The 26,047-nt window shown below is 43.6% G+C and overlaps 1 protein-coding gene across 1 annotated transcript in view; it reads right to left on the bottom strand.

The window, feature by feature from the left end:
• Positions 1-20,968, bottom strand: part of LOC149463793 (cytohesin-3-like) — a gene marked incomplete at its 3' end in the record, with an annotated part of 99,313 nt that extends 78,345 nt beyond the window's left edge. Inside the window, exon 1 of the mRNA XM_089674778.1 lies at positions 20,810-20,968. Within this exon, the coding sequence (XP_089530904.1) occupies positions 20,810-20,828 (19 nt within the window). The remainder of the gene's footprint in view (positions 1-20,809) is intronic.
• Positions 20,969-26,047: the final 5,079 nt, after the last annotated feature.

Genomic DNA, 26,047 nt, shown 5'->3' with positions numbered 1-26,047 from the left:
GTGTGAGGTATCAGGTGACTCGTATTAAACTGACCTATCTGAATATATGCTTCGATTTATTGTACCTTGTTCCTGCCGGGATTTATTAAAATTTTATGAAAAAGCGGTTTCAAGTGGGATGTATGTTTTGCTGCCACTTCTGGAATGCTTTCATGTCCAGTGACTGACTGGTTTATAGCTTTACGGCCAGGCTAAGGCAAGGGTCTGACAGACTTCATGGAACCAGCTAATTGGGTTTACAACCATGAAGTCTATCCAGCTGTGCCCAATGCCCTTGTGACCCCAGCATACACACACACACACACACACACACACACACACACACACACACACACACACACACACACACACACACCATTAACAAAAAAAAGGGAGGGGGACGGATTTGGAGTGAGAATGACATTTGCAGAGTATGATCCAAATTATGGTTGTCATCGTCCATATCTGTGTGCACAATTATCACAATGTGCAGTGCCATTTGACCGCCAAGGTTTAGGAGTGTGTCTATGGGAAGGTTTGACCATTGTTTCAGAAGCACATTTGTGAGGTCAGGCACTGATGTCAGACGAGAAGGCCTGGCTTGCAGTCTCCGCTCTAATTCATCCCAAAGGTGTTCTATCGGGTTAAGGTCAGGACCAGTCAAATTCTTGAACCCCAAACTCGCTCATCCATGTCTTTATGAACAAGTGCTTTGTGCACTGGTGCGCAGTCATGTTGGAACAGGAAGGGGCCATTACCAAACTGTTCCCACAAAGTTGGGAGCATGAAATTGTCCAAAATGTCTTGGTATGCTGACACCTTTAGAGTCCCCTTCACTGGAACTAAGGGGCCAAGCCCAACCCCTTAAAAACAACTCCACACCATAATTCCCCCTCCACCAAACTTTACACTTGGCACAATGCAATCAGGCAAGTACCGTTCTCCTGGCAACCGCTAAACCCAGACACGTCCATCAGATTGCCAGACAGAGAAGCGTGATTTGTCACTCCAGAGAACATGTCTCCACTGCTCTAGAGTCCAGTGGTGGCGTGCTTTACACCACTGCATCCGACGCTTTGCATTGCACTTTGTGATGATGGGCTTGGATGCAGTTGCTTGGCCACTTCCATGAAGCACTCTATGCATGGTTGTTGTGCTAATCTGAAGGCCAAAGGAAGTTGGAAGTCTTTAGCTATTGACTCTGCAGACAGATGGCGATTTTTGTGCACTGTGCGTTTCAGCATGTGCTGACCCCGCTCTGTCATTTTACATGGCCTACTACTTTGTGGCTGACTTGCTGTTCTCAGTTGCTTCCACTTTGTTATAATACCACTAACAGTTGACCATAGAATATTTAGTGGCAAGAAAATTTCACGGATGGACTTATTGCACAAGTGACGACTTATCACGGTACCACACTTGAATTTACTGAGCTCCTGAGAGTGACCCATTCTTTCACAAATGTTTGTAGAAGCAGTCTGCATGCCTAGGTGCTTGATTTTATACACCTGTGATCATGGAGGTGATTGGAACACCAGAATCCAATGATTTGGAGAGGTGTCCCAATACTTTTGGCAATATAGTATGTATGTATGGAAGTATATATATATATATATATATATATATATATCGCTATCTATCACACACACATACATATATATATATTTTAAACCCAATGCACAAAGAATTACAAAAAAGGTTAAGAAAAGACAGACATGCAAGAAAAGATGTGTTATGAGTAAATTGTGCGGAGGATCAGATATCGATCTATCTTTCTACTCCTCACCTCACCCCTTCAGTCTCCTCTCGCATTACTAACCTACCAAGTGACATATCGGCATGGATGTCACTCAACTTCCTCAAAATTTCCAAAACTGAGCTCATACTATTCTGTCCAGCCCGTGCCCCCTCCACTGCCTTCTCCATCAAGATTAATAATACAACCATCAGTCCCTCCCCTCATGCCGGGGTACTAGGTGTAATCCTAGACTCCCATTTGTCCTTTCAGCCCCAAATCCAATCACTGTCCAAATCTTGTAGATTTCACCTCCGCAAAATCTCCAAGATACGCCCGTTCCTAACCTCGGAAACTACTAAGCAACTTATTCACTCCCTTGTTATCTCTTGCCTTGACTATTGGAACTCCCTCCTCATTGGCCTACCTCATCGCAGGCTATCCCCTCTTCAGTCTATCATGACTGCTGCCGCCAGACTCATCCACCTTACTAACCGTTCCATATCTGCCATCCCTCTCTGCCAATCCCTCCACTGGCTTCCCATTGCCCAATGGATAAAATTCAAAACATTAATAACATATAAAGCCATTTATAACTCTGCACCAAATTACATCACCAATCTTGTCGCCAAATATCACTCAAACCATCCTCTCTGCATCTTGTACGACCTCCTGCTCTCTAGCTCTCGTCTCCTCCTCCCATGCTCGTCTCCAGAGCCTTCCCCATCCTCTGGAACTCTATACCCCAATTTATCAGACTATCGTCTACTCTGCTCACTTTTAGGCGATCTCTGAAAACCGCTCTCTTCAGGGAAGCGTATCCTGCCTTCAGTTAATGGAATCTTCTATTACTCCTACCAGTCCATCCCCCACAGTTATTACCTTTTGTACCACCAGCCCCTTCCTCCTAGATTGTAAACTCCAAGGAGCAGGGCCCTCCTAACCCTCTTGTATTGAACGGTATTGTTGCTGTATTGTCTCTCGTTATATTGTAAAGCGCTGAGCAAACTGTTGGTGCTATATAAATCCTGTATAATAATAATAATAATTGTGTGGGAGAACACTTCATTTGTTTGTGTTGCTGCAGCAGTTTCAAAGTGCTGAAAAATTCCCACACTGACTTCACACATTATCACACTCTACAATAATGATATAATAAATAAAAATGCTCAGCAAACTGTAGATTAAGGGCTTTCCCTGTACCTGGCAAACAACTTTTCACAGGATACAATTTATAGTGCAGTGAAACATTTACTGAATTGTTTATTCTCAGAGGAAGTCCAGCAGGAACTGATGGGAAATCTACTTTTAGTAGAGGAAGAGTGAAGGTCTGACAATTCCCAGAGACTTACAAAAATGAGACATACCCTAGTTCCCGTGCCTAAGGCAACCCAACATTGATAAAATAATGTCTTTATTATATATATATATATATATATCTCTATCTATATCGAATTGCTTTATGTACAGTCTCTTTCAGAACTCTAATTGCCAAGTTCACATTTCTTAATAGGAGGCTGAGAAACAAGGTCTGAAATGCCAGGATGTATTGGCCTACCAGACTCCAACAGTGGTTCTGCTGGGAAGAACCTTAGACTGGGCTTTCAACTGCCCTTGAAAGTTAGCCCCATCTACCTATCTCATTACTAAATTTACTTTTGAAACTTTCCAAGATTTGGAGATGAAATGAAATGCAAAATTTCACACATTACTTTGGATAAGCCCCTGAAGGTTATCAACAGAACCTAAAACTTATATTTTTGAATGAAACCAGGCCTTCCCATTGCATAGCTGTTATAAAATATACATCCCTCTCAGAGCAGGTCTAAGATTACTAGTCCCTAAAAATTTCAGAGCATCAAAAAGGTAAAAATGTTCATCTTGGCCCAAATCTTTTCAATCATCATTACCACTATAGCAAACTGTAATGAAATTCTCTTTGCTGGATGATACAAAACCCTAAGCCACTTGCACAAGCTATATGTTCAACTCTCGCCTCCATGCCAAAGACAATGTCAATCATTTGGACCATTCTCTCACATATGGTGGGAATGTTCAATTTTAACAGGATGCTGGAAAAAAAAAAAAGATGTTCTTCCACTTAGTCCCTGGACCATTTTTTTTACATAACAGGTCTCCCTGTTGTGCCGAAAAGCAAAACATTGCAGCCATGTCATGTGTAAACCCCAGTTCAGCTGCTTAAGGGGGTGGTGGGGGGGCAGAAGAAACACAGCTCAACTGCCTATTTTTACAGCACCACCCCAACAGCAAGTGTAAACAGTCTAAGGATCCATGTATACGAGACATTTGGAAAACACTTCTGAACAATGGAAACAGACTGCTGGAAAATGTAGTTTAAAAAACGTCTGTTTAGCCACATTTGCGTTTAGAAGCATTTTCTAAGGATAAAATCAGTAGAACTTCCAAAATGCCCAGAATGCACTGAAAAACAGTAAAAAAATAACTATTTAAGACCTCTTGAGAGGAATAGAGAGAGAAGAAGCAGAGAGATGACCTGTCTTTTCTGGTTGTATTCACTATGGATCCCGTCATGAGCATAATGCATCACGTTCTACCATTTTTTCCTTCACGCAAAACCTGGAACTGACTGCACTAGTATACTAGGTCCATTTGAATACATTGAAAACGCTTTGCATGCATTTCTGATGATGAAAAAAGGCTCTGGAAAGCATTTGGATATGGAATAGCTAAAAATCGCTTCTAAATGCAAACGCTTATAAATGTGGTTAGACACATTTACAAGCGTTTGGCATGCAGATAAAATCTACTTCTGAACGCAGGTTTGGTGCATTAAAAACAACAACTGTAAACTCAACTGCCTGTAAACATAGTGTACATGGACACATAGAAAGAGTTCAGGGGCTGCTGAAGAAAAAAAAAAACAAAAAAAACAAAAACCCCGTAGAAAAGCTCCTGAATGTGAGTTTCCCAGCTGCAGTGTACATGAGCCCTAAGAGACACATGGGTACTTGTTTGAAAATTTAAAAGAAAAAAAAAAAAAAAAAAAAAGGAAAGAAGGAATACATAGTTGCAATAATTTTTCAGCTTTAATGGAGAACTATTTCAATGCGGTCACTTCACCGATTCTATGCAGTTGATCTTTTGCTTCTTTCAACAACCAGCAAGGAGGAAAAACACTGGATCAAAACTGGGTGTTCTTTTATCTTTTGAAACAAAAAACATTTCTCAGACTAAACATCCAAGCAAGCTCCAAAACAAATTTTTAGGTTCATCTTTTAAAAACAACAGGAATTAAAGCAAGCATCTAGCCAAATAAAGTAACTACGCCCCCAGTCCCACTCATGAAAAAAAAAAAAACAATAATAATTGCTTGAAGATGAATTAGTCAAAAAAAAAAAAATAACTTTCATAGGTTACTATATTGTCAACTTGTGGCTAGAAAGAATTTGGAAAATTCATTGTAATAGATTGAACACAGATGTTCCTCCAAACACAAATAATAATGGTCTCACTTCATGGCAACCAAACAGGTCAGCCCACTTCCTTCTTAAAACAAATCCTACAGGTCCCTGGAGCCTCGCAGCGCCGTTAAAATAAAACATATGCAAGGCTGCGTACAGACGGGTCCCCAGAACGGGCTCCGCAGGTGGCCACTTGGGCAAGTTACTTTGCCGTCTCATTTATACTTAAGATTTAGAACATGAGCAAAACTTTATTTTAATTTATTAGGTCATATTTTTTAAACATCTTTTTGCTCCAGACATAGTTAACAGTGAGTTTTCACAAAAAAAAAAAAAAAGTAGCTGAAGGCCAGAAGTTTTCCCAACAAGCCCTGAGGAAGAATGGCAAGGAATGTGGAAAATGATTCAACCACGTACATTTTTTTCATGTATTACACTAGTTTCACATCATCTAAGGAACAAACCCTGTCTGCGCTTGCTAAACCTTTCCTGCTTTAATAGAAACAGGATGAGTAAGCAAGAACAGCCTGAAAACTCATGGGTAAGATCATACACAGCATTTACTAAACAAAAAAAAAAAAAATGCACACAAACGTGTAACAAAAAAATAAAATAAAAATTGGGTATAACATGCTTTACAGATCCTGACGGCTTGATGAACTAAAACTGGAGAGTGCAAAATCTGGGGCAGCTCTGCATGGAAACCAATCACCTTCCAAGTTTTATTGCCAAAGCTTAATTGAACAAGCGGAAGTTAGAAGCCAATTGGCTACCATGCACAGCTGCACCAGATTTTGCTCTCCCTAGTTTTAGTAAATCAACCCCTTAATCTTTTTATGGTTACCAGCCAGCAAACCAGATTGGCAGAACAGGAAGCTAAATAGTTTAATCACTTTCAGGTGACTATAGAGGACAAGGGGGCACTCTGTACGTCTGGAGGAAATGAGATTTAACCTCCACATAAGGAGAGGCTTCTTCACAGTAAGAGCCGTGAAAAATGTGGGATAGACTTCCTCAAGAACTGGTTCTGGCCAGCTCAGTGGATTGATTTAAAAAAGATCTGGATGCATTCTTAAATACACAAAACATAACTGAATGCTACCATTTATAGGTAATACCAGGGGTAGTTGATTAAGGGAAAATCTGATTGCCTCCTGGGGGATCAGGAAGGAATTCTTTTCCCCGCTGGAAAAAATTAAATTTTGCTTTATAGGGGTTATTTGCCTTCCTCTCGATAAACTGCGCAGCCCAAGCAGCCTAGAAGAATGGCAAGGCCCACAGAACAAATGTAAGAGGCATTACAATTTTTACTGTTGGTTTCATTTCTGGCCAGCACTATTATTTGTTCCATTTCAGAACGGATACTGTCAACTATGCTAGATACACTACATTCTTAATTTTTTCAATTACTATATTTACAACTAACTTGCCACGCAAATGTGCCATGAACCAGAGATTCCATCATTTCAAGGGTTCCCCTGTATTATTAGGTTAAGAAAGGCTGAGTTACGGACTATGGGACTTGTATTGTACATAGAGCAGTACACATGACTGCAACTAACATGCACTGCTTATTGCAAACAAAAGGATGTGAGGGTGAAACAGAGGTTCAGGAACTTACGGAGAAGGGAAAAAAACAAAACAAAAAAACAGTAATTATTTTATGAAGAATAGATTAAAAGGACCATTGAGTAGTGGATGGGTATGGATCAGGGTGGATAAAAATCAATGATTTAAAAAAAAAAAAAAAAAAAAAAAATTATTTAAATCAGATTTTTTTTAATAAAATGCTTTTTGGAGGAAAATATATTACCATCCAAAGGTTATTCCATCATGAAAGATTAGTTTATTAATTATGTAGAATAAGGCTGTATATGTTAAATTTTTTTGGTAAATAAATTCCATGAATCCATTCACAATGTCAGGCTCTTCCAGAGGTTTTTGTAAGATTATTGGGCAGTTTCTCTGCCTACAAGATATTATCACAGATGCTTGGTTTACTTTTGCAGTTCTCAAAACTGAATTTGACTCAGCGGAGATCACATGCCTCTTCTTCACAGCAAAAATGTTATAACATGAACAGAGTTAAGAAAAAGACCTTCATCCTAACTTCTACAAACCTATGAATACAGAAACAACCCCTTCAGTGCTAAATTTCAAGAAGTTCAGTGAATAGAATAGAAACAATATTTTTCTGATTGTTTGGAGTAGAATAGATCTGCACAAGAAGAAAGTGAAATTAAGTGTGAGGAGGAAGGGGCTGACAGTCCAAGTTTCTTAAAATATATATATTTTGTTTAGCCAAATTAGTTAACAAACATGGATGTTTGTTTAACCACTTGCCTACCAGGCACTAATACCCCCTTATTTACCAGGCCAATTTTCAGCTTTCAGCGCTGCCGCACTTTGATTGACAATTGCGCGGTCATGCTGTCAGGGCAGGAGCCGAGGAACGGACATGCAGGCCTAACAATGTAACGCACTGGCTGACGACAACCACCACCCACAGACCGAAGTCCCTCAGGGCGCGGAGTCTAAGTCCCAGGCTGCCCTTCACCAGGGTCCCTGATGGTAGGGATGGACTTGACGCAGCCAGGAACCAGGTCGCGGCCCCTGAGACACCTCAGCTGCGGTAATGGCCGCCGCCAATGGCGTGTAGCTGGTGGAAGAGACAAAAGAGTAGTCAGACAGGCCGGGGTCAACAACAACAGGACAAAACAGTACAGGACAGCAGACGAGAATCACAGGTCACGAGCCGGGTTCAGCAACAGAGGGTCAGATCAAAGGAGAATACAAAGAATAGTCAAGTCACAAGCCGAATCAGATACCAGGAGAGTCACGAGAGTCAGAACAGAGTAATAGCAACACAAAGACACAAGACACAAGTGCAAAGAGCATGTGCGGGCCACAGGCTTATATGTCATCAGCCACGCCCCTCTGGGGGATGGACCTCAGAGACCTGAAGGCATAAAAGGATTCCCACCATGCACAGCAGAATCCAAGATGGACGCCAGCACATGGAGTAATATAACCTCAGGGAAAAGGTAGGACCTTGACACATGCAACATTGTACCCATATGAAATTTTGATCATTTTTTTCTCACAAATAGAGTTTTCTTTTGGTGGTATTTAATCGCCACTGGGCGCTTTACTTTTTGCACTATAAATAAAAAATTGCCAAAAATTTGAAAAAAAAAAAAAAAAGTTTCTTTGTTTCTATTATAAAATTTTTCAAACAGGTAATTTTTCTCCTTCACTGAAGTGCGTTGATGAGGCAGCACTGATAGGCAGCACTAAAGGGCACTGATAGGCAGTACTAATGAGGTGGCACGGATAGGCGGCACTGATAGACAGCACTAATGAGGTGTCACGGATAGGCGGCACTAATATGCAGCACTGATAGGTGGCACTGATAGGTGACATTGATGATGGGTGCTGATAGACGGCACTGACTGGCACAACCGCTGGGCACTGACTGGTGGCACTGACTGGCAGCACTGCTGGGCTGCACTGGTGGGTGGCACTGGTGGGCAGCACTGGTGGGTGGGCACAGGTGGGTGGCACTGGTGGGCACAGGTGGGTGGGCACAGGTGGGTGGCACTGCTGGGCACAGGTGGGTGGCACTTCTGGGCACAGGTGTGTGACATTGCAGAGTGGCACAGGTGGGTGCACTGCTGGGCACAGGTGGGTGATCTGCTGGGCACAGGTGGGCGGAGCTAGTGGGCGCACTGCTGGGCACAGGTGGGCGGAACTTGCGGGTGGCACTGCTGGGCACTGATCATCAGTGCCCTGATGATCGGTGCCGATCCTCGCTCTGACAACTGCCGGTTCTCGGCAGTACTTTCCTCACGATCTGACAGCGTGAGGAAAGTGCAGCCGAGAACCGGCACATGCATTTCCCTCTGATCAGCGTGTCATTGGACACCGCTGATCAGGTGGTAAAAGGCCGCTGTGATTGGCCTTTTACCACATCACGTGATCAGCTGTGTCCGTAGGACACAGTGATCACGGAGATCGCCGGGTGCGCGCCCCCTGGGGTGCGCAGGAGAGCACGTTCTGGGGGGACGTCATATGACGTCCACTCAGAACTGGCCGGCCGCAGTGCAGCCGTCATTCGGCTATCTGCGGTCGGCAACAAGTTAAGCAAATAACATATGCTGTAATATTATTGTTTCAGTTGAATAAATCTATTTAAATTGTTATTAAGGTAATGATTATTTTTCTCCTTCCTAAGTACAAAACGTTGTCCAAATATGAATGATTAACCTATTAAACTGGGGATAAAAAAACTAATATGAAAAGTTGTTATTCTAAAAATCTTCATCTACTTGCATATTAGAGTTATACCAGCAAGAATTAGTCTTTATGTAGAAAACTAGGATTTAAATCAAGCCTTACTGACTAGTGATTTAAATCGTGATTTAAATCAGTTTGATTTAAATCAAACCCACCCTGGCATGGATTATTAAGACATACATTTCTTGTCAACTCGGCCACAAACAAATGAAGCTACAGACACCTGAGATGACATTGATCGGAAGTGGAGGCGGAAGTCAGGTCCAACTATACAATCATACTGCACCTCTAAACCCATCTGAAATTATGTCCAACCTTTACGGATACTGCTCCCTTCTCATTTTGGCTGCCCATACATCTCTACAGAATCCTTGTATATTAACTTCTTACAGCTATTGTAAACGAAAAGACAACTTTAAAATACATGGTATAACATAAATATTTATTACATAGATTTAAAAAAATATAACAAACAACATTACTGAAGTAAAAAACAATATTTGCCACTATAGGGATTAGAGATGGACCATGGATGGATGTATTAATAAGAGGTCCATGTAGGTAAGTCATCCAAGTCAATCTTTAAATGGAGGGCTTAGGAGGTATGTCGTCTTGAAGGAGGAGGCAGCCAGCTGTGAGAGTTTGTAGATACTCTAGTGCACAGATGGGGAGAAGAGAGACAGTGGCGCCACTCTGAGTGTAGATGGTTAAAAAGCAAGCAGATTTAATGTTTAAATTACACTCACAAGGAGTAGGATATATACAGGCATGTCGTGATACAAGAGGGTCCGGTGATGCTGGCAGTCCTATGCGGTGCTCCTGGTGTGTCCTCGTCGCGCTGGTGGTTTCCAGGGTTCGGGGGGTAGCAGAAAGGCGCAGGGAGACTGATGGCATCACTCACGGACTAGATTTCCAAAATAGCATGCATTCGGAGCATGTGCACTCCTTCCTCAGGCCGATCCAGCAGCCATCTTAGTAGAGGTTTATATGGGCAATGTAGGTAGGCAATGCAGGTAGGCAAAGCAGGGGGAACACTGGTCCGCCCCCACTGCTGGTCAGATGGGGATAGTCTATACTAAGTGTCCCGGATATTTGGTGGTGTACTAAGTGTTAGACATGCAGCAACAGAATATACTGAAAAAGGATATGCACATAATATTTAAAATAGAAAGCTGGGGGCTTTTGAAAAAGACGGCATCACTAACCGACCTTAAGGGTCCTGCAAAAATTAAAAAGCAATAATAGTGAGATATTGGAAAATATTGTTTTAAAAATTGATGTGTGTAAAAAATAAATAAAAATATAAATACAAATAGTAAAATTAAAACATTAATAATGAAATAAAAAATAATAAAACTGGAAATAAAAGTAAAAGAGAAAAATAAGAAGAGAAAAAATTGAAGATAAAACTGAATCTAGAAATAAAAGATCATAGACATATAATATAGATAAAAAAAGAGCTGAGAATGAATGATGACACTCGGGGGGGTGCGTAGGGTAAAGTACAATGGGAAATTGAGGAGGGGAGGACAGAGTTACCTGGGAGGATGTAGATGAGGATATTGTGTGTTTATTGGAATGAACAGTGTGTTGGGGAATTCAGGGAAGTAGGACCTGATGGACCAATGATGAGAGGGAGGCGGAGGGAGTGGTAAAATAACCAATATTATAGTATCGTAAGCAATTCTAGCTCTTCATTAAGGCCTCCCGGTGCAAAAGGTGTAGATCCAGGAGGTCTCTCTTTGGCAGAGACGTCTGAAATGCTCTGCTTAGGAGGGACCCCTGGGGATGGTTTCTATTGCCTACACTCTCAGGTAGGTCGAAGATTGGGAATGGAATTCAGAGAAATGATTGGGAATACCAAGTTTGTTTTTTTCCATCGTCCACTGAGCGCCTGTGTTCTCCAAATCTTTGCCGCAAAGTTCTGATGGTGCGCCCAACATAGAAGTCCACAAGGACAAAATATGCAATAAATTAAGAACTCAGAACAACAGTTATAAAATTCTTCTAAGTTATGGGTTTTGCCTTTAGTGGAAAATGGGTTTTGTCCATGTAGGACGTGTTTGCAGGTAAGACATTTGGTTTTTTTTGCACTGATACATGCCTGTGATAGACAAGAAAGTGGGCATGGGATTGGTGGATGTTTTGAAGGTTTTAATTTGCTGGGGGCTATTTTACTTTTCATGTTACGAGCCCTCCTGTAAGAGAACTTGGGTGCATTAGGAATGGATGACTTAAGGTGAGGGTCCTCCATGAGGATTCCCCAGTGTTGACGCAGAATCCATTCCATTTTATGGTGGTGGGTATGGAATGGTGTTGTAAATTGTAGCAGTTGGGGGTTGTACTGGTATTAGCTGACATTTTGGTGGCTTGGGAGGTAGTTAGCTAGAGGGAGAATGCATCTTGGACTAATGATTTGGGATATTTCTAAGCATTTTTGTGTGAGCAGCTCACCTTGTATGGCGTAATCTTCCTCCACGTGTACAGTTGTGTCTGAAAAGTGTAAGAAAGAATTGCCCGCCATGGGCTTTTTATAATTTTTTGCATAAAAATGGAGGTGTCTATGTGACAGAGTTCTACATCCAAAAACGCTAAGGTGTCGGTGTCACACACAGATGTGAAGGATAGGCATAATGAGTTGGAATTACAATGGGTAAGGAAAGAATCGACTTGAGCTTATGTGCCGACCCAGATGATGACAATGTTCAATGTGTGAAATGGGCCTTAAGTATATGAAAAGGCAATTGTTTTTCAGCTTTGAATAGAGGGGAAGGGTTAAACCCTCTACAGAGTTTTCATTGTGTTATTTGTCCATGCTCAAGCATGTGCAATTTATATCGCCCGACGCCCAGGACATGTAGTTCCGGGCAAGTAGGGTTTTTTTTTTTCCAGCCCTGCTGCGGGGAAGCAGCAGGGCTCATCTGTCAGGTGGAAGCATTCGAGCGGCAGCATTGCGGCCCGATTGCTTCCACACAGCCCACAGTGCCTGCAGCTTCCCCACCGCCTGCTATATGTCCCGGGCTCCGCTTGCCCATCTGCGGGCCCAGGACTGGTTCAGCGAGTGCCGGTGGTATGTCTGGTTGCGGGTATAGAGGAGGGAGGAGAGAGGACATGTCCTCTCCCCTCCCTGTCCTGACCTGGAAGTGATGTGACGTCACTTCCGGGTCCCCGTTGTCAGATTCCCGGCCATCAAAGCCAGGAAAGAATGTAATGCAGTGCGATGTGCACTGCATTACATTCAGTGGAGCACAGGGGAGACATGCAGGGTCTTTTAGACCCTGGATATTTCGGGAAAAAAAAAAAAAAAACGATCACCAAAAGTTCTCATAGGGGGCTTTTTGTCCCCTATGTGATAAAAAGTTTGTATTTTTAAAAAAAATGTAAGTTACAACCAAGCATTATAACCCCCTCCAAAAATCTTTCAAGGCCCCCCACTTAGTACGTGCACACAAACGTAAAAGCACGCTCTGGGGCGCCCACACATGAAAATGACGATTGTGATACATATGTTACATATCGCCGCACACGCCAGAATAAGAGCAATAATTCTAGCACCAGACCTCCTCTGTAACGCTAAACTAACCACCTATAAGGAGCTTTAAAAGCATCACCTATAGAAAATCTAGGGTACTAAAGTTTGTTGTGGTTTCATGAGCGCATGCAAATTTAAGGTTTGATATGTTGGATATCTATTTACGCTATTCAACCTCTTCTTTTATAGTCTACAAAAACATTGGATAATTTATTGCTTTTTGTGCCCTATTTGTGCCCTAAAATTTCCTTAAGTGTATTTTTTACTGAACTTTTGTGTTTCCTAGACCTTTGTGATAATATCGTGTGACATAAAAAAATTGGAACTACCACTATTTGATGCTCTATGGTCTCTGGTTTCAGAAAATATATAATGTTTTGGAGTTTTGTGTAATCTTCAGGCCTTAAATGATTTTGTAAACGTGTGCAAAAAACACAAAAATGGCTCTGGCAGCAAAAGGGATAAAGGATAAGCCAGACACTACCCTTACCTAACAAGCACCCAATTGGTGCTCATTACACTGCAAGGTCTCTCTCCTCCCTGCTAGTCCCCTGGTGTGGTTCTGGAGACAGGCAGGGAGGGGAGGAGGAAATAAACAGCGCAATATTAAAAATATTAAACGTTTAAGTCGCTATAAAGCCTCTTTTGTTTTTAAAAACCTCAGATATTCCATAAAGCACCTCAGATTTAAATAAGGTTTTGGTTAAAATGTATTAATTTTTTATCAGGACAAGTAGGTTGTCATGAGGGGCAAATAGATTGGGGCACCAAATTTAGTCCCTGGACAAGTAGTTTTTTCAAAACTTTCCACACGGCTGAATTGCTGCAGAGATTCATGCCTCTATTTTGTCTGGGGACCACTGTCAACAAAACCAAAATTAAGGGAAAACCTAATTGTTGGAGTTGTCATGAAAGCAAGAGACGAGGGGAGATCTTCCAATGAGGACAAATATTCGAGTGACAGCTGTCTAAAATCAGACTTTCCTTCAATTTGGAGAGGTTTTCATTTACAACCTTGCATTTCCAAGCCAGGAAATAAAGAGAAATCTCCCTAACAGCACACAGAGTGCAAAAAAACAGGTGTCTTACCCATCTTTACTCTACTTTAAAAAAAAAATAAAAGTTTTGGAGTATACATACACTTTAAGGGCTCATGTGAAGGACGTGGGGTTAAGTGTTAATGTCAGGGTTGAGTTAAAATTAGGATTCAAGGCATGCAGGGTAATGTAATGTACCAATACAAACGTACCAGAAAAAGTAGGTAAAACAAAGGTTAACAAACACTTAGCTATATTTTCTTAAGGACATACTTATGAGGTTGAACTGGACCGATAAAGTAGATTTTTATCAATATCTTACCATCCCGGAAAAATGACCACTTCAATGGCAGGTTTATATTAAACCTCCAAACCCAGGGCAGAAAATAACTGCGTCTTAGAAATGTAATCAGTTAGTGACGGATTAAGACTGCAGATTAAAAGCGACATTTCATCTCGCCAGCTATCAATAGACTGGCATCATCTAGCGTATGAGCAATGATGGCATCAGAGTGGTAAACACTGATAATGCAGCTGTTCCTACAAATAAAACTGCAAAGACAAAACCCTCTTTTCAGAGAGTTGTGATGAAGCATTGTGCAATTCTCTGCAGGGTTCACTGCAAGACAAAAAAGTCTGTGATGCAAGAATGTGCATTCAGAACATCTCAAGACACAATGAGCCATGCCCATGGAAAAAAGTCAACCTTATTGTCCTCGTGGCCTTAACGTCGTAATGACAGCTATGCACCGGACCTCTCCAAGCCTCATTACACAGTATACATAGGCTACTGTCCTCCGTAACACCCCTCCTACACTAGAAAGAACAGCACACGTAAAAATGAACTCAGGCATTCATTATACACTGCCAAGGGTGGAGAAAAGAATAACATACAGTTTCCTTGACTCTTCACCAAGTTCCAGTATCCATTACAAGAAGATATACAAGCCAGACAGGGTGCAGTCTCAGGAATGGAGACATTAATACTACTTTCACTAAAAGTTTTGGGGGCTTCAACCACCCACACTGTAGAATAACATAAAAGGATCTGCAATGGAATAAGCCAATCTCATAAATCTAGTGAAAATATATATTGGTTGACATTACATAAACTCTATAAAGCAAAAGTCTAAATCTACGCAGCCGGGGATTACTAAATACCTCTGACAATTATGTGGTCAAAATTGAGCAGTCATCTACATTGATGGAGCTAAACCTTTTCTTCGATAGGAAAACTTTGAGTCTGAGTGTTCGCCAATGTAAGTACAATGTGAATGCCCTCGCACTGTTTGGAGAAGTCTGCAAATGTGAGTGTGTCGTTCTACCGTGGGCTTCCAGATTTTACAAGGTCACCATGCTATGGAAAAGAGGTGTTAGAGAACCAGTGACAACTGTCTGGGGTGCAATTGTCCTAAGTTAAGCAAATGGTGGCACAACTCTATCCAGGAATGGCAATATCAATGCTCTAGAAACACTATCAGCTACCCAAATGATTTTGGTACGACCCCTAGTTACAACTCTACAGAAGGGTTAATGCCAATTCGCTGAAAATGTATCTAAGTCTACCCCCTTCCTCCAACACTGTTCCACCTCTACAGAACCTCAAGAGCCATTTCCTATCATGACAATCATAACTCCACGCCTACACCACAAGAAATGTATTACTGCACCCAATTCCTTAAATTATGGATGCAGTTTCAACTAGAGCTCTATCAGGATGGAGTTTGTATGTTCCCTCAACTTAATATGCATTTCCTCCAGCTTTTCCACCATTCTTCCCTCCATACATACTAGCAAGTTAGCAGAACTGACTTCTATACATCTACAGCAGCAATTCTCAAATCAGGGCTCTGTGCTCCTATGGTTCCTCCAGAGATTGCTAGGGGTTCTTTGAGTGTCAGATTTACCTCCTCTATGATAGTGCTTGCATAGTTCCAGGGCCAATGCCTGTAAAATGATACCAATGATCTTTTTAGACACCTGTTAGAATGGCAACCTGAGTGCCACTGTAAGGGGGGAAATCTTTCAACTGACCACCAATGTAGGGAGCAATCTTTCAACTGACCACCACTGTAAGGGGCATTTTCCCCACTGACCCCCAGTGAATTTATTTTAAGAGGGATCCCCCAAAACCTAAAATTTAATTTCAAGTATTCCTCTGGGGTAAACAGAATGAGAAAGACTGATCTACAGTATATGTGCTTGTATGTCAAGGAACATCGGATTACACTCCACTGGAACAGAGACTAAAGTAATGCACTACATAGTAAACTGGAAGTGTACATATATAGAAAAAAAAAATAACCGTACAGTTCAGGATGCATAAAAAGGATCATTATTCATGAAGATGCTGAAGATCAACACACCATAATTTGGTTATCGCAAGGTCGGGGACAGGAAGACTGATGAATTTGTAGGCTAAACATTGTCAAAAACAGCAGCCTGCAAAGAGGACGCGACTTCTGTATTGTAAACCACCGCTGATAACCACTGAGACAAAATATGTCAGGTACAAATATGACTGATCACACACACATGTAATGGCATTGTTTTTTTTTTCTTCCCTGCGGGAGTACCATGCCGCGGGCTAATCCCCTACAGAGAGGTGGCCTCATTATGCATCACTGCTGAGAAGATTCTCTACCCACCTCCAGCTCATGCTGTATGCATCGACAGTAAACCAGAGTGGAAGTAAGAGGTGAACCATTCCCAGTGTATTCGAAATAGGGTGCAATAGATGTTACCAATCTATACACACACCAATGTAGAATTCTATTACACTCCAGAGTGGATGTAGGAGGTGGTACCTGTCAAGTATACATTAAACTGGGTGCAATAGATACTTTTGATCTACATACCAACATATATTTCTAGTACACTCTAGAGTGAATGTAAGAGGTGGTGCATGCCAAGTACACATTAAACAGGGTGCAACAGGTACTACTGATCTATACATGCCAATATATAATTCTAGTAAGAGGTGGTATCTTACCAATCAATCTTAAACAGGGTGCAATAAGTATTACTGATCTACACCCATAAATAATTCACAAACTCTAGTGTAAAAGTAAGAGGTGACACCTTCCCTAGACATGTTGATCAAGCTGCAATAAGTACTATCCAGCTAGACACCAATGTATAATTTTAATAAACTCCAGCAAGGAAATGAGAAGTTGGTACCTTCCCAATACATAATAATTTGGGTGCAATCTACACACCAATAAAATTCTAGTAAAATCCATGGTGGATTAAGATGGTGGTATCTTCCCAATACATATTAAAAAGAGTGCTATAGGTGCTACTGATCAACACAACATCTATAATTCTGATAAATACCAGCAGGGATATAAAAAGGTGGTATAATTCTAGTACGATAAAGCAGTACAATAAACAATGTGCAATAGGCACTAAGGATCTACACATGAATATTTAATCTGAGCAAACACCAGGGTGGATGTACAGTATGAAGGTGGTACTTTTCCAAACACATAATAAACATGGTGCAATAATCACTACCAATGTATAATTCTAGTACACTCTAGGGTAGATGTAAGAGGTGGCACCGTCCTAGTACATGGTGATCAGAGTGCAATAGGAATTACTGAGCTACACAGCAATGTACAGTAGAATTATAATAAATTCTAGGAAAGATACAAGAGAAGGTACCTCTTAATACATATTAAACAGGGTGCAATAAGTACAACCAATTAATACATGAAAGTATAATTTTAGTAAGCACCACGGTACATGCGAGAAGGTGGTATCTTTCCAGTACATATAATAAACAGAGTGCAAAATGTACTACCACTCTACACAGCAATGTAATTCTAGTAAACACCAAGAGGGATCTAAACCAGTGGTACCCTCCGAATACATGTTAAACAGAGTGCAATAGGTATTACCAATGTATAATTCTAGAAAACACCAGGGTAGATGGATGAAGGTGGTACCTTCCAAGTGCATATTAAACAGGGTGCAATAGATACTGCCAATGTATAAAATTCTAGTACACTCAAGGGTAGATGGATGAAGGCGGTGCCTTCCCAATGCATATTAAACAGGGTGCAATAGGTATTACCAATGTATAATTCTAGTACACTCGAGGGTAGATGGATGAAGGAAGTACCTTCCCAATGCATATTAAAGTGGGTGCAATAGGTATTACTAAATACATAATTCTAGAACGCTCAAGGGTAAATGTAGGAGGTGGTGCCCTCCTAGTACATGTTTATCATGGTGCAATAGGTACTACTGAGCTACACACCAATGTATAATTCTAAAAAAACTCTAGCACGGATGAGAGAGGTGGTAACTTAAAAAAAATGCATTACAATGTATAATTCTAGTAAACACCAAGGTAGACGGATGAAGGTGGTACCTTCCCAATGCATATTAAACAGGATGCAATAGGTATTACCAATGTATAATTCTAGTACACTCAAGGGTAGATGTAGGAGGAGGTGCCTTCCTAGTACATGTTTATCAGGGAGCAAGAAGTACTACCGAGCTACACACCAATGTATAATTCTAGAAAACACCCGGGTAGCTGTGAGAAGGTGGTATCTTTCTAGTACATATAATAAACAGGGTGCAAAATGTACTACCAGTCTACACAGCAATGTAATTCTAGTAAACACCAAGAGGGATGTAAGGTTGTGCCTTCAAAACATTTTAAACATGGTGCAAGAGATACTACCAATCCTTTGTACAATTATAATACATTAATAGTAAACACCAGGATGGATGGATGGATGGATGGATGATGGTGGTACCTTCCCAATGCATATTAAAATTGGGTACAATAGACACTACCAATGTATAATTATAATAAACACCAAGGTAAGAGGATAAGGGTGGTACCTTCCCAATACCTATTAAACAGGGTGCATTGATACTACCAAAGTATAATTCTAATAAAAACCAGGGTAGATGGATAAAGGTGGTACCTTCCCAATACCTATTAAGGTGCAATAGGTACTACCAATGTATAATTCTAGTAAACACCAGGGTAGATGGATGAAGGTGGTACCTTCCCAATGCATATTAAACAGGGTGCAATAGATATTACCAATGTATAATTCTAGTAAGCACCAGAGTAGATGGATGAAGGTGGTACCTTCCCAATGCATAGTAAGACAGGGTGCAATAGATACTACCAATGTATAATTCTAATAAACACCAGGGTAGATGGATGAAGGTGGTACCCTCCCAATGCATATTAAACAGGGTGCAATAGGTATTACCAATGTATAATTCTAGTACACTCTAGGGTAGATGTAGGAGGAGGTGCCTTCCTAGTACATGTTTATCAGGGTGTGAGAAGTACTACTGATCTACACACCAATGTAAAATTCTAGAAAACACCCGGATAGCTGTGAGAAGGTAGTATCTTTCTAGTACATATAATAAAAAGGGTGCAAAATGTACTACCAGTCTACACAGCAATGTAATTCTAGTAAACACCGAAAGGGATGTAAGGTTGTGGCTTCAAAACATTTTAAACATGGTGCAAGAGATACTACCAATCCTTTGTACAATTATAATACATTAATAGTAAACACCACGATGGATGGATGATGGTGGTACCTTGCCAATGCATATTAAACTGGGTGCAATAGATACTATATAGCATATACCAATGTATAATTCTAGTAAACACCAGGCAGGATGGAAGGATGGAAGGATGGATGAAGGTGGTACCTTCCCAATGCATATTAAACAGAGTGCAATAGATACTACCAATGTATAATTCTAGTAAACACCAGAACGGATGGAAGGAAGGATGGATGAAGGTGGTACCTTCCCAATACATATTAAACAGGATGCAATCGGCACTACTGATGAATAATTCCAGTACACCCTAGGGTAGATGGAGGAGGTGGTGCCTTCCTAGAACATGTTGATGGGGGTGCAGTTAGAAGTACCAATGTACAGAGCAATGTACAATTCTAGTGTACACCCGGGTAGCTGTGAGAAGCTGGATCTTTCTAGTACATATAATAAACAGGGGGCACTAGAACTACTACTGGTTTATACATCAATAGGAGGGATGTAAGAGGTGATCCCTTCCCAGCACACATTACACAGGGTGCAGAGGGAATGGGCAATGTACACTCGCAGTGATGAGCAGGGAGGGTGTGTGAAGGTGGTCATGTCCATGTTGATGATGGTGAGTAGGTGCCCCCAGTGTACGGTGCCCCCAGTGTACGGTGATCTATAGTCTATGACATACATGCTGTGTATGATGGATGAAGCCTATCCCTGATAGATGACTGATTTAACCTGTTAGCTGCCAGTACTGCTCGCAGCCATCAGCCCGACCCCCGAGCACTCCCCAGTCTCGTTCATGAAGTCCTCATTCCACACGCCGGTAGTACCGCAGTGAGGTCCCCGTCCTCCCCTGCTCCCGGCTGGAGGTGACCCCACCATGTCTGCAGAGCTCCATCCATCCATAGCCGGGAGCCCGAGGACAGCTGAGCGCACAGAGCCCGGTGATCGGTCCCGCACAGAGCCCGGTGATCGGTCCCGCACAGAGCCCGGTGATCAGTCCCGCACAGAGCCCGGCTCCCTTCCACCCCATGTACACCCGGGCCGGACATACCAGCCCGCGATCTGCAATGCATCTCCTCTCATGTACTAAGCGATCTACCACCACGCTTAACCCCTCACACGCCGGACCCCCCCGGTGCAGGTAACAGATCAGCTCCGAGCTGTCATCGGGGATCTGCTTCAGGTCCGGCGTGTGTCTGCCATATACGGCGCTGCTGTACTCCGCCACTGTCCTTACCAGCCGCATCCTCCTCCATCCCTGCACGGTGACCGGCGGTACGCAGAGCCGGAATGGTGACAGATCCACAGCCGCAGCTCCCGGAGACTTCTCCTCCACACACTACACCGAGTCTGCCAATCACTCCCAGCCGCAGCTCGCCTCCCCGACTCCGCCCACCATCACATGACGCCCCGCACTCCGGGCCATGACGTCACGGAGATTATCGGGATGTATAAGAAGGGGGGTGGGCGAGGATGAGGGTTCCATGGGGGCGGAGTCATCCCTTTGGTGGGGTGCAGTGTAAGTCATTCAATTATTAATGCATTTCTTTGTATTGTGTTGACAGCTGGGTTCTCTACATACAGAATCCCTGGGCCTGTACACCCAACTACCACCCATCATACCTGGAGTCCACCACGCATGACATCACTTGGGGGAAAGTTTAGGCTGCATCCCCTTCATTGGGTTTAGATCAATTTTAATTGTGTGTTTTTTAGTGCGTTTTTCAGAAACGCGCTACAGTCCATTTAACCACTTGCCCTCCAGAGGATTTCTCACCCCTTCCTGACCAGGCCATTTTTTGCATTACGGCGCTGCGTTCCTTTAACTGACAATTGCGCGGTCATGCAACGCTGAACCCAAATTAAATTTACATCCTTTTTTTCCACACAAAGTGAGCTTTCTTTCAGTAGTATTTGATCGCCTGTGAGTTTTTTTTATTTTTTGCGCTACAAAAAAAAAAATTTGATAATTTTGAGGGAAAAATATATTTTTTACATTTTGCCATAAATATGTCCAGTAAATAAATTGTAAAAAATCTAATTTTGTCAAATTTAGGCCAAAATGTATTCTGCTACATGTCTTTGCTAAATAAAAAAAATCCCAATACGTGTAAATTAATTGGTTTACGTGAAAGTTATAGCATTTACAAATGACGGTATAGATCAGGGGTGGGCAAACTTTTTGACTTGAGGGCCGCAATGGGTTCATATATTGGACCCGGGGGCCGGACCAAGAGTAGATGAATGATGTGTATGTGTCATCCATAGTAAGTATAGTAATATTCCCCCATATAGTAATTCATCCCCCCTATAGTAATTCATCCCCCCTATAGTTATTCATTCTCCATATTAATTCATCCCCCATATTAAGTCCCCCCTGTGTCAATTCACTTACCTTTGCTCCGCGCGTTCCTCTCGCCGTGTTCCCGCGCCGTTCCGGTGTAGCATGAAAATCTGTCTCTTATGAGGATCTGTCCCCCTCGACGTATCTGCGCATGTGCCAGTTTCAGGCATTAGCATCGGCGATCTCCGGCACATGCGCAGATACGTCGAGGGGGACAGATCCTCATAGGAGACAGATTTTCATGCTACACCGGTCTTCAGGGCGGACTGTGAGAGGAGCCTAGCGGGAGCCTAGCTCCGCGGGCCGGATTAAAAGGTCCGCCGGGCCGTAGTTTGCCCATTGCTGGTATAGATAATGGGATTTTTTTTTTTACTAGTAATGGCGGTGATCAGACGCTTATAGCGGGACTGCGGCGGACATTCTGACATTGGGGGGAACTGACTTGGTGTTACATCCTAAGTGACACCAATACATTGATCAGTGCTAAAAAAACAGCACTGACACTGTACTAATGGCACTGGACAAGAAGGGGTTAACATGAGGGGCGACCAAAGGGTTAACTGTGTGCTGTTTTATTGTGGGCTGAGTCTGTGTGCTTCACTGTGAGCACACCTCTTTGGATGGCTGTGATGTGCACAGCCATCCAAAGCAGTGTGCGCAAGCTGATGGGGGGGAGAACCAGGGGCGGACTGACTATTTGGAAACTCGGGCGCTGCCCGAGGGCCTGGGGTCAGTAGGGGGCCCCATGAGATGCCCCTGGTACCTTTTTTTTTTTTTTTTTTTTTTTTTTTTTTTTCATAGGCTTTTTTGAGTTTGGGCAAGGACACGGGCCCCATGATCCCCTATTGCCCGGGGGCCCCATGAGTTGTCAGTCCGCCCCTGGGGAGAACTGTTTTGTTTACTAATAGTTCTCAGAGATGCTTGGCAATCACTGGGTGCTGGTGAGTAATCACCGGTGGGGACACGGTGATTGACAGCTGCCACTGCGAACGGCGGTGCGGGTAGAGCGCACGCCCCCTACCTGGAAATGCAAAATCACATATATACACATGATTTTGAGCAGCTGTGCCGCCCTGTAGCAGTATTTCTGCTATAGGGTGGTTGGGAAGCAGTTAACATGATTTCCTATGGGACATGTTCACATCGGCACGTTTTCACCTGGTACGTTTTTTGGAAAGGGTCAGGGACTTTTTCAATGCAAAAAGTTGCGTTTTTGGTTCTATAGACTTCAGTGGAAATGCTGCAGAAAAGCATGTATTGCGTTTTTGCTGTGTTTTTGCCACATTTTTGATGCATTTTAAATCTGCCTAGTAACAAGAAAAAGAGAAAAAAAATAGCTGGAAAAATGCAGGTGCAAAGCGCAAAACAAAACGCAATGTAGAAACCGCTCAAACGCAACCTGCAGAGGTGTGGACCTAGCCTGTAATATATAATAGCGGTTAACATGACTTCCTATAGGACATGTTCACATCTGCACGTTTTCACCTGGTGCTTTTTTTGGAAAGGGTTAGGGACTTTTTTCAATTTAAAAAGCTGCGTTTTTGGTTCTACAGACTTCAATGGAATCGCTGCAGAAAATCATGTATTGCATTTTTGCTGTGTTTTTGCCATATTTTTGATGTGTTTTGCATTTGAAATCTGCCTAGCAACAAGAAAAAAAAAAAAGCAAAAACGCATAAAAAAAGCGGGAAAAGCGTAACGCAAAATGCAATGCAGAAACAGCTCATACGCAACCTGCAGAGGTGTGAACCTAGCCTGTAATAGACTTTTGATGCATTTTACCGTATTTTCCGGCGTATAAGACGACTTTTCAACCCCTGAAAATCTTCTGAAAAGTCGGGGGTCGTCTTATACGCCGGTGCGAGCCGGGTGTCAGGGCGGCACTTTTTCGAGGGGCGGCGCGGCGCCGCCCCCCCCTCCTCCTCCAACGGACACAAAGTACGGGGGTGGGCAGAGGGGCTGCTGTACCTTACCTGGCTCCGGTCCACGACGATCCGATCCAGGAAGCGCGGCTGTTCCTTCTTTCAGTTCGGCCGCTCGATGGTCACGCGGCCGCTCGGCTCCGCCTCCTCACCGGTGATTGGGCGCCAGCACTGGAAAGGCACACAGGCGACCAATCACCGGCGAGGAGGCGGAGCCGAGCAGCCCCGCGAAAATCGTGCGGCCGAACTGGAAGAAGGAGCAGCCGCTCCTTTCCCCCACTGACACTAAGGATGGGGCACTATTCCTCCTCCCCCACTGACACCAACGATGAGGCACTGTTCCTCCCCCACTGACACCAACGATGAGGCACTGTTCTCCCCACTGATACCAATGATGGGGCACTATTCCTCCCCCACTGACACCAACGATGGGGCACTATTCCTCCCACTGATACCAACGATGGGGCACTATTCTCCCCACGGATACCAACGATGGGGCACTATTCTCCCCACGGATACCAACGATGGGGCACTATTCTCCCCACGGATACCAACGATGGGGCACTATTCTCCCCACGGATACCAACGATGGGGCACTATTCTCCCCACGGATACCAACGATGGGGCACTATTCTCCCCACGGATACCAACGATGGGGCACTATTCTCCCCACGGATACCAACGATGGGGCACTATTCTCCCCACGGATACCAACGATGGGGCACTATTCTCCCCACGGATACCAACGATGGGGCACTATTCTCCCCACGGATACCAACGATGGGGCACTATTCTCCCCACGGATACCAACGATGGGGCACTATTCTCCCCACGGATACCAACGATGGGGCACTATTCTCCCCACGGATACCAACGATGGGGCACTATTCTCCCCACGGATACCAACGATGGGGCACTATTCTCCCCACGGATACCAACGATGGGGCACTATTCTCCCCACGGATACCAACGATGGGGCACTATTCTCCCCACGGATACCAACGATGGGGCACTATTCTCCCCACGGATACCAACGATGGGGCACTATTCTCCCCACTGATACCAACGATGGGGCACTATTCTCCCCACTGATACCAACGATGGGGCACTATTCTCCCCACTGATACCAACGATGGGGCACTATTCTCCCCACTGATACCAACGATGGGGCACTATTCTCCCCACTGATACCAACGATGGGGCACTATTCTCCCCACTGATACCAACGATGGGGCACTATTCTCCCCACTGATACCAACGATGGGGCACTATTCTCCCCACTGATACCAACGATGGGGCACTATTCTCCCCACTGATACCAACGATGGGGCACTATTCTCCCCACTGATACCAACGATGGGGCACTATTCTCCCCACTGATACCAACGATGGGGCACTATTCTCCCCACTGATACCAACGATGGGGCACTATTCTCCCCACTGATACCAACGATGGGGCACTATTCTCCCCACTGACACCAACGATGGGGCACTATTCTCCCCACTGACACCAACGATGGGGCACTATTCTCCCCACTGACACCAACGATGGGGCACTATTCTCCCCACTGACACCAACGATGGGGCACTATTCTCCCCACTGACACCAACGATGGGGCACTATTCTCCCCACTGACACCAACGATGGGGCACTATTCTCCCCACTGACACCAACGATGGGGCACTATTCTCCCCACTGACACCAACGATGGGGCACTATTCTCCCCACTGACACCAACGATGGGGCACTATTCTCCCCACTGACACCAACGATGGGGCACTATTCTCCCCACTGACACCAACGATGGGGCACTATTCTCCCCACTGACACCAACGATGGGGCACTATTCTCCCCACTGACACCAACGATGGGGCACTATTCTCCCCACTGACACCAACGATGGGGCACTATTCTCCCCACTGACACCAACGATGGGGCACTATTCTCCCCACTGACACCAACGATGGGGCACTATTCTCCCCACTGACACCAACGATGGGGCACTATTCTCCCCACTGACACCAACGATGGGGCACTATTCTCCCCACTGACACCAACGATGGGGCACTATTCTCCCCACTGACACCAACGATGGGGCACTATTCTCCCCACTGACACCAACGATGGGGCACTATTCTCCCCACTGACACCAACGATGGGGCACTATTCTCCCCACTGACACCAACGATGGGGCACTATTCTCCCCAC

Source organism: Staurois parvus, unplaced genomic scaffold (genome assembly GCF_062004578.1).
Source record: "Staurois parvus isolate SC_StPar_1 unplaced genomic scaffold, SC_StPar_1.0 ptg000152l, whole genome shotgun sequence".
Taxonomy (NCBI): Eukaryota; Metazoa; Chordata; class Amphibia; order Anura; family Ranidae; genus Staurois; species Staurois parvus.
Note: the sequence above shows the minus strand (reverse complement) of the source record. Positions and strands in the feature narration are given on the sequence as shown.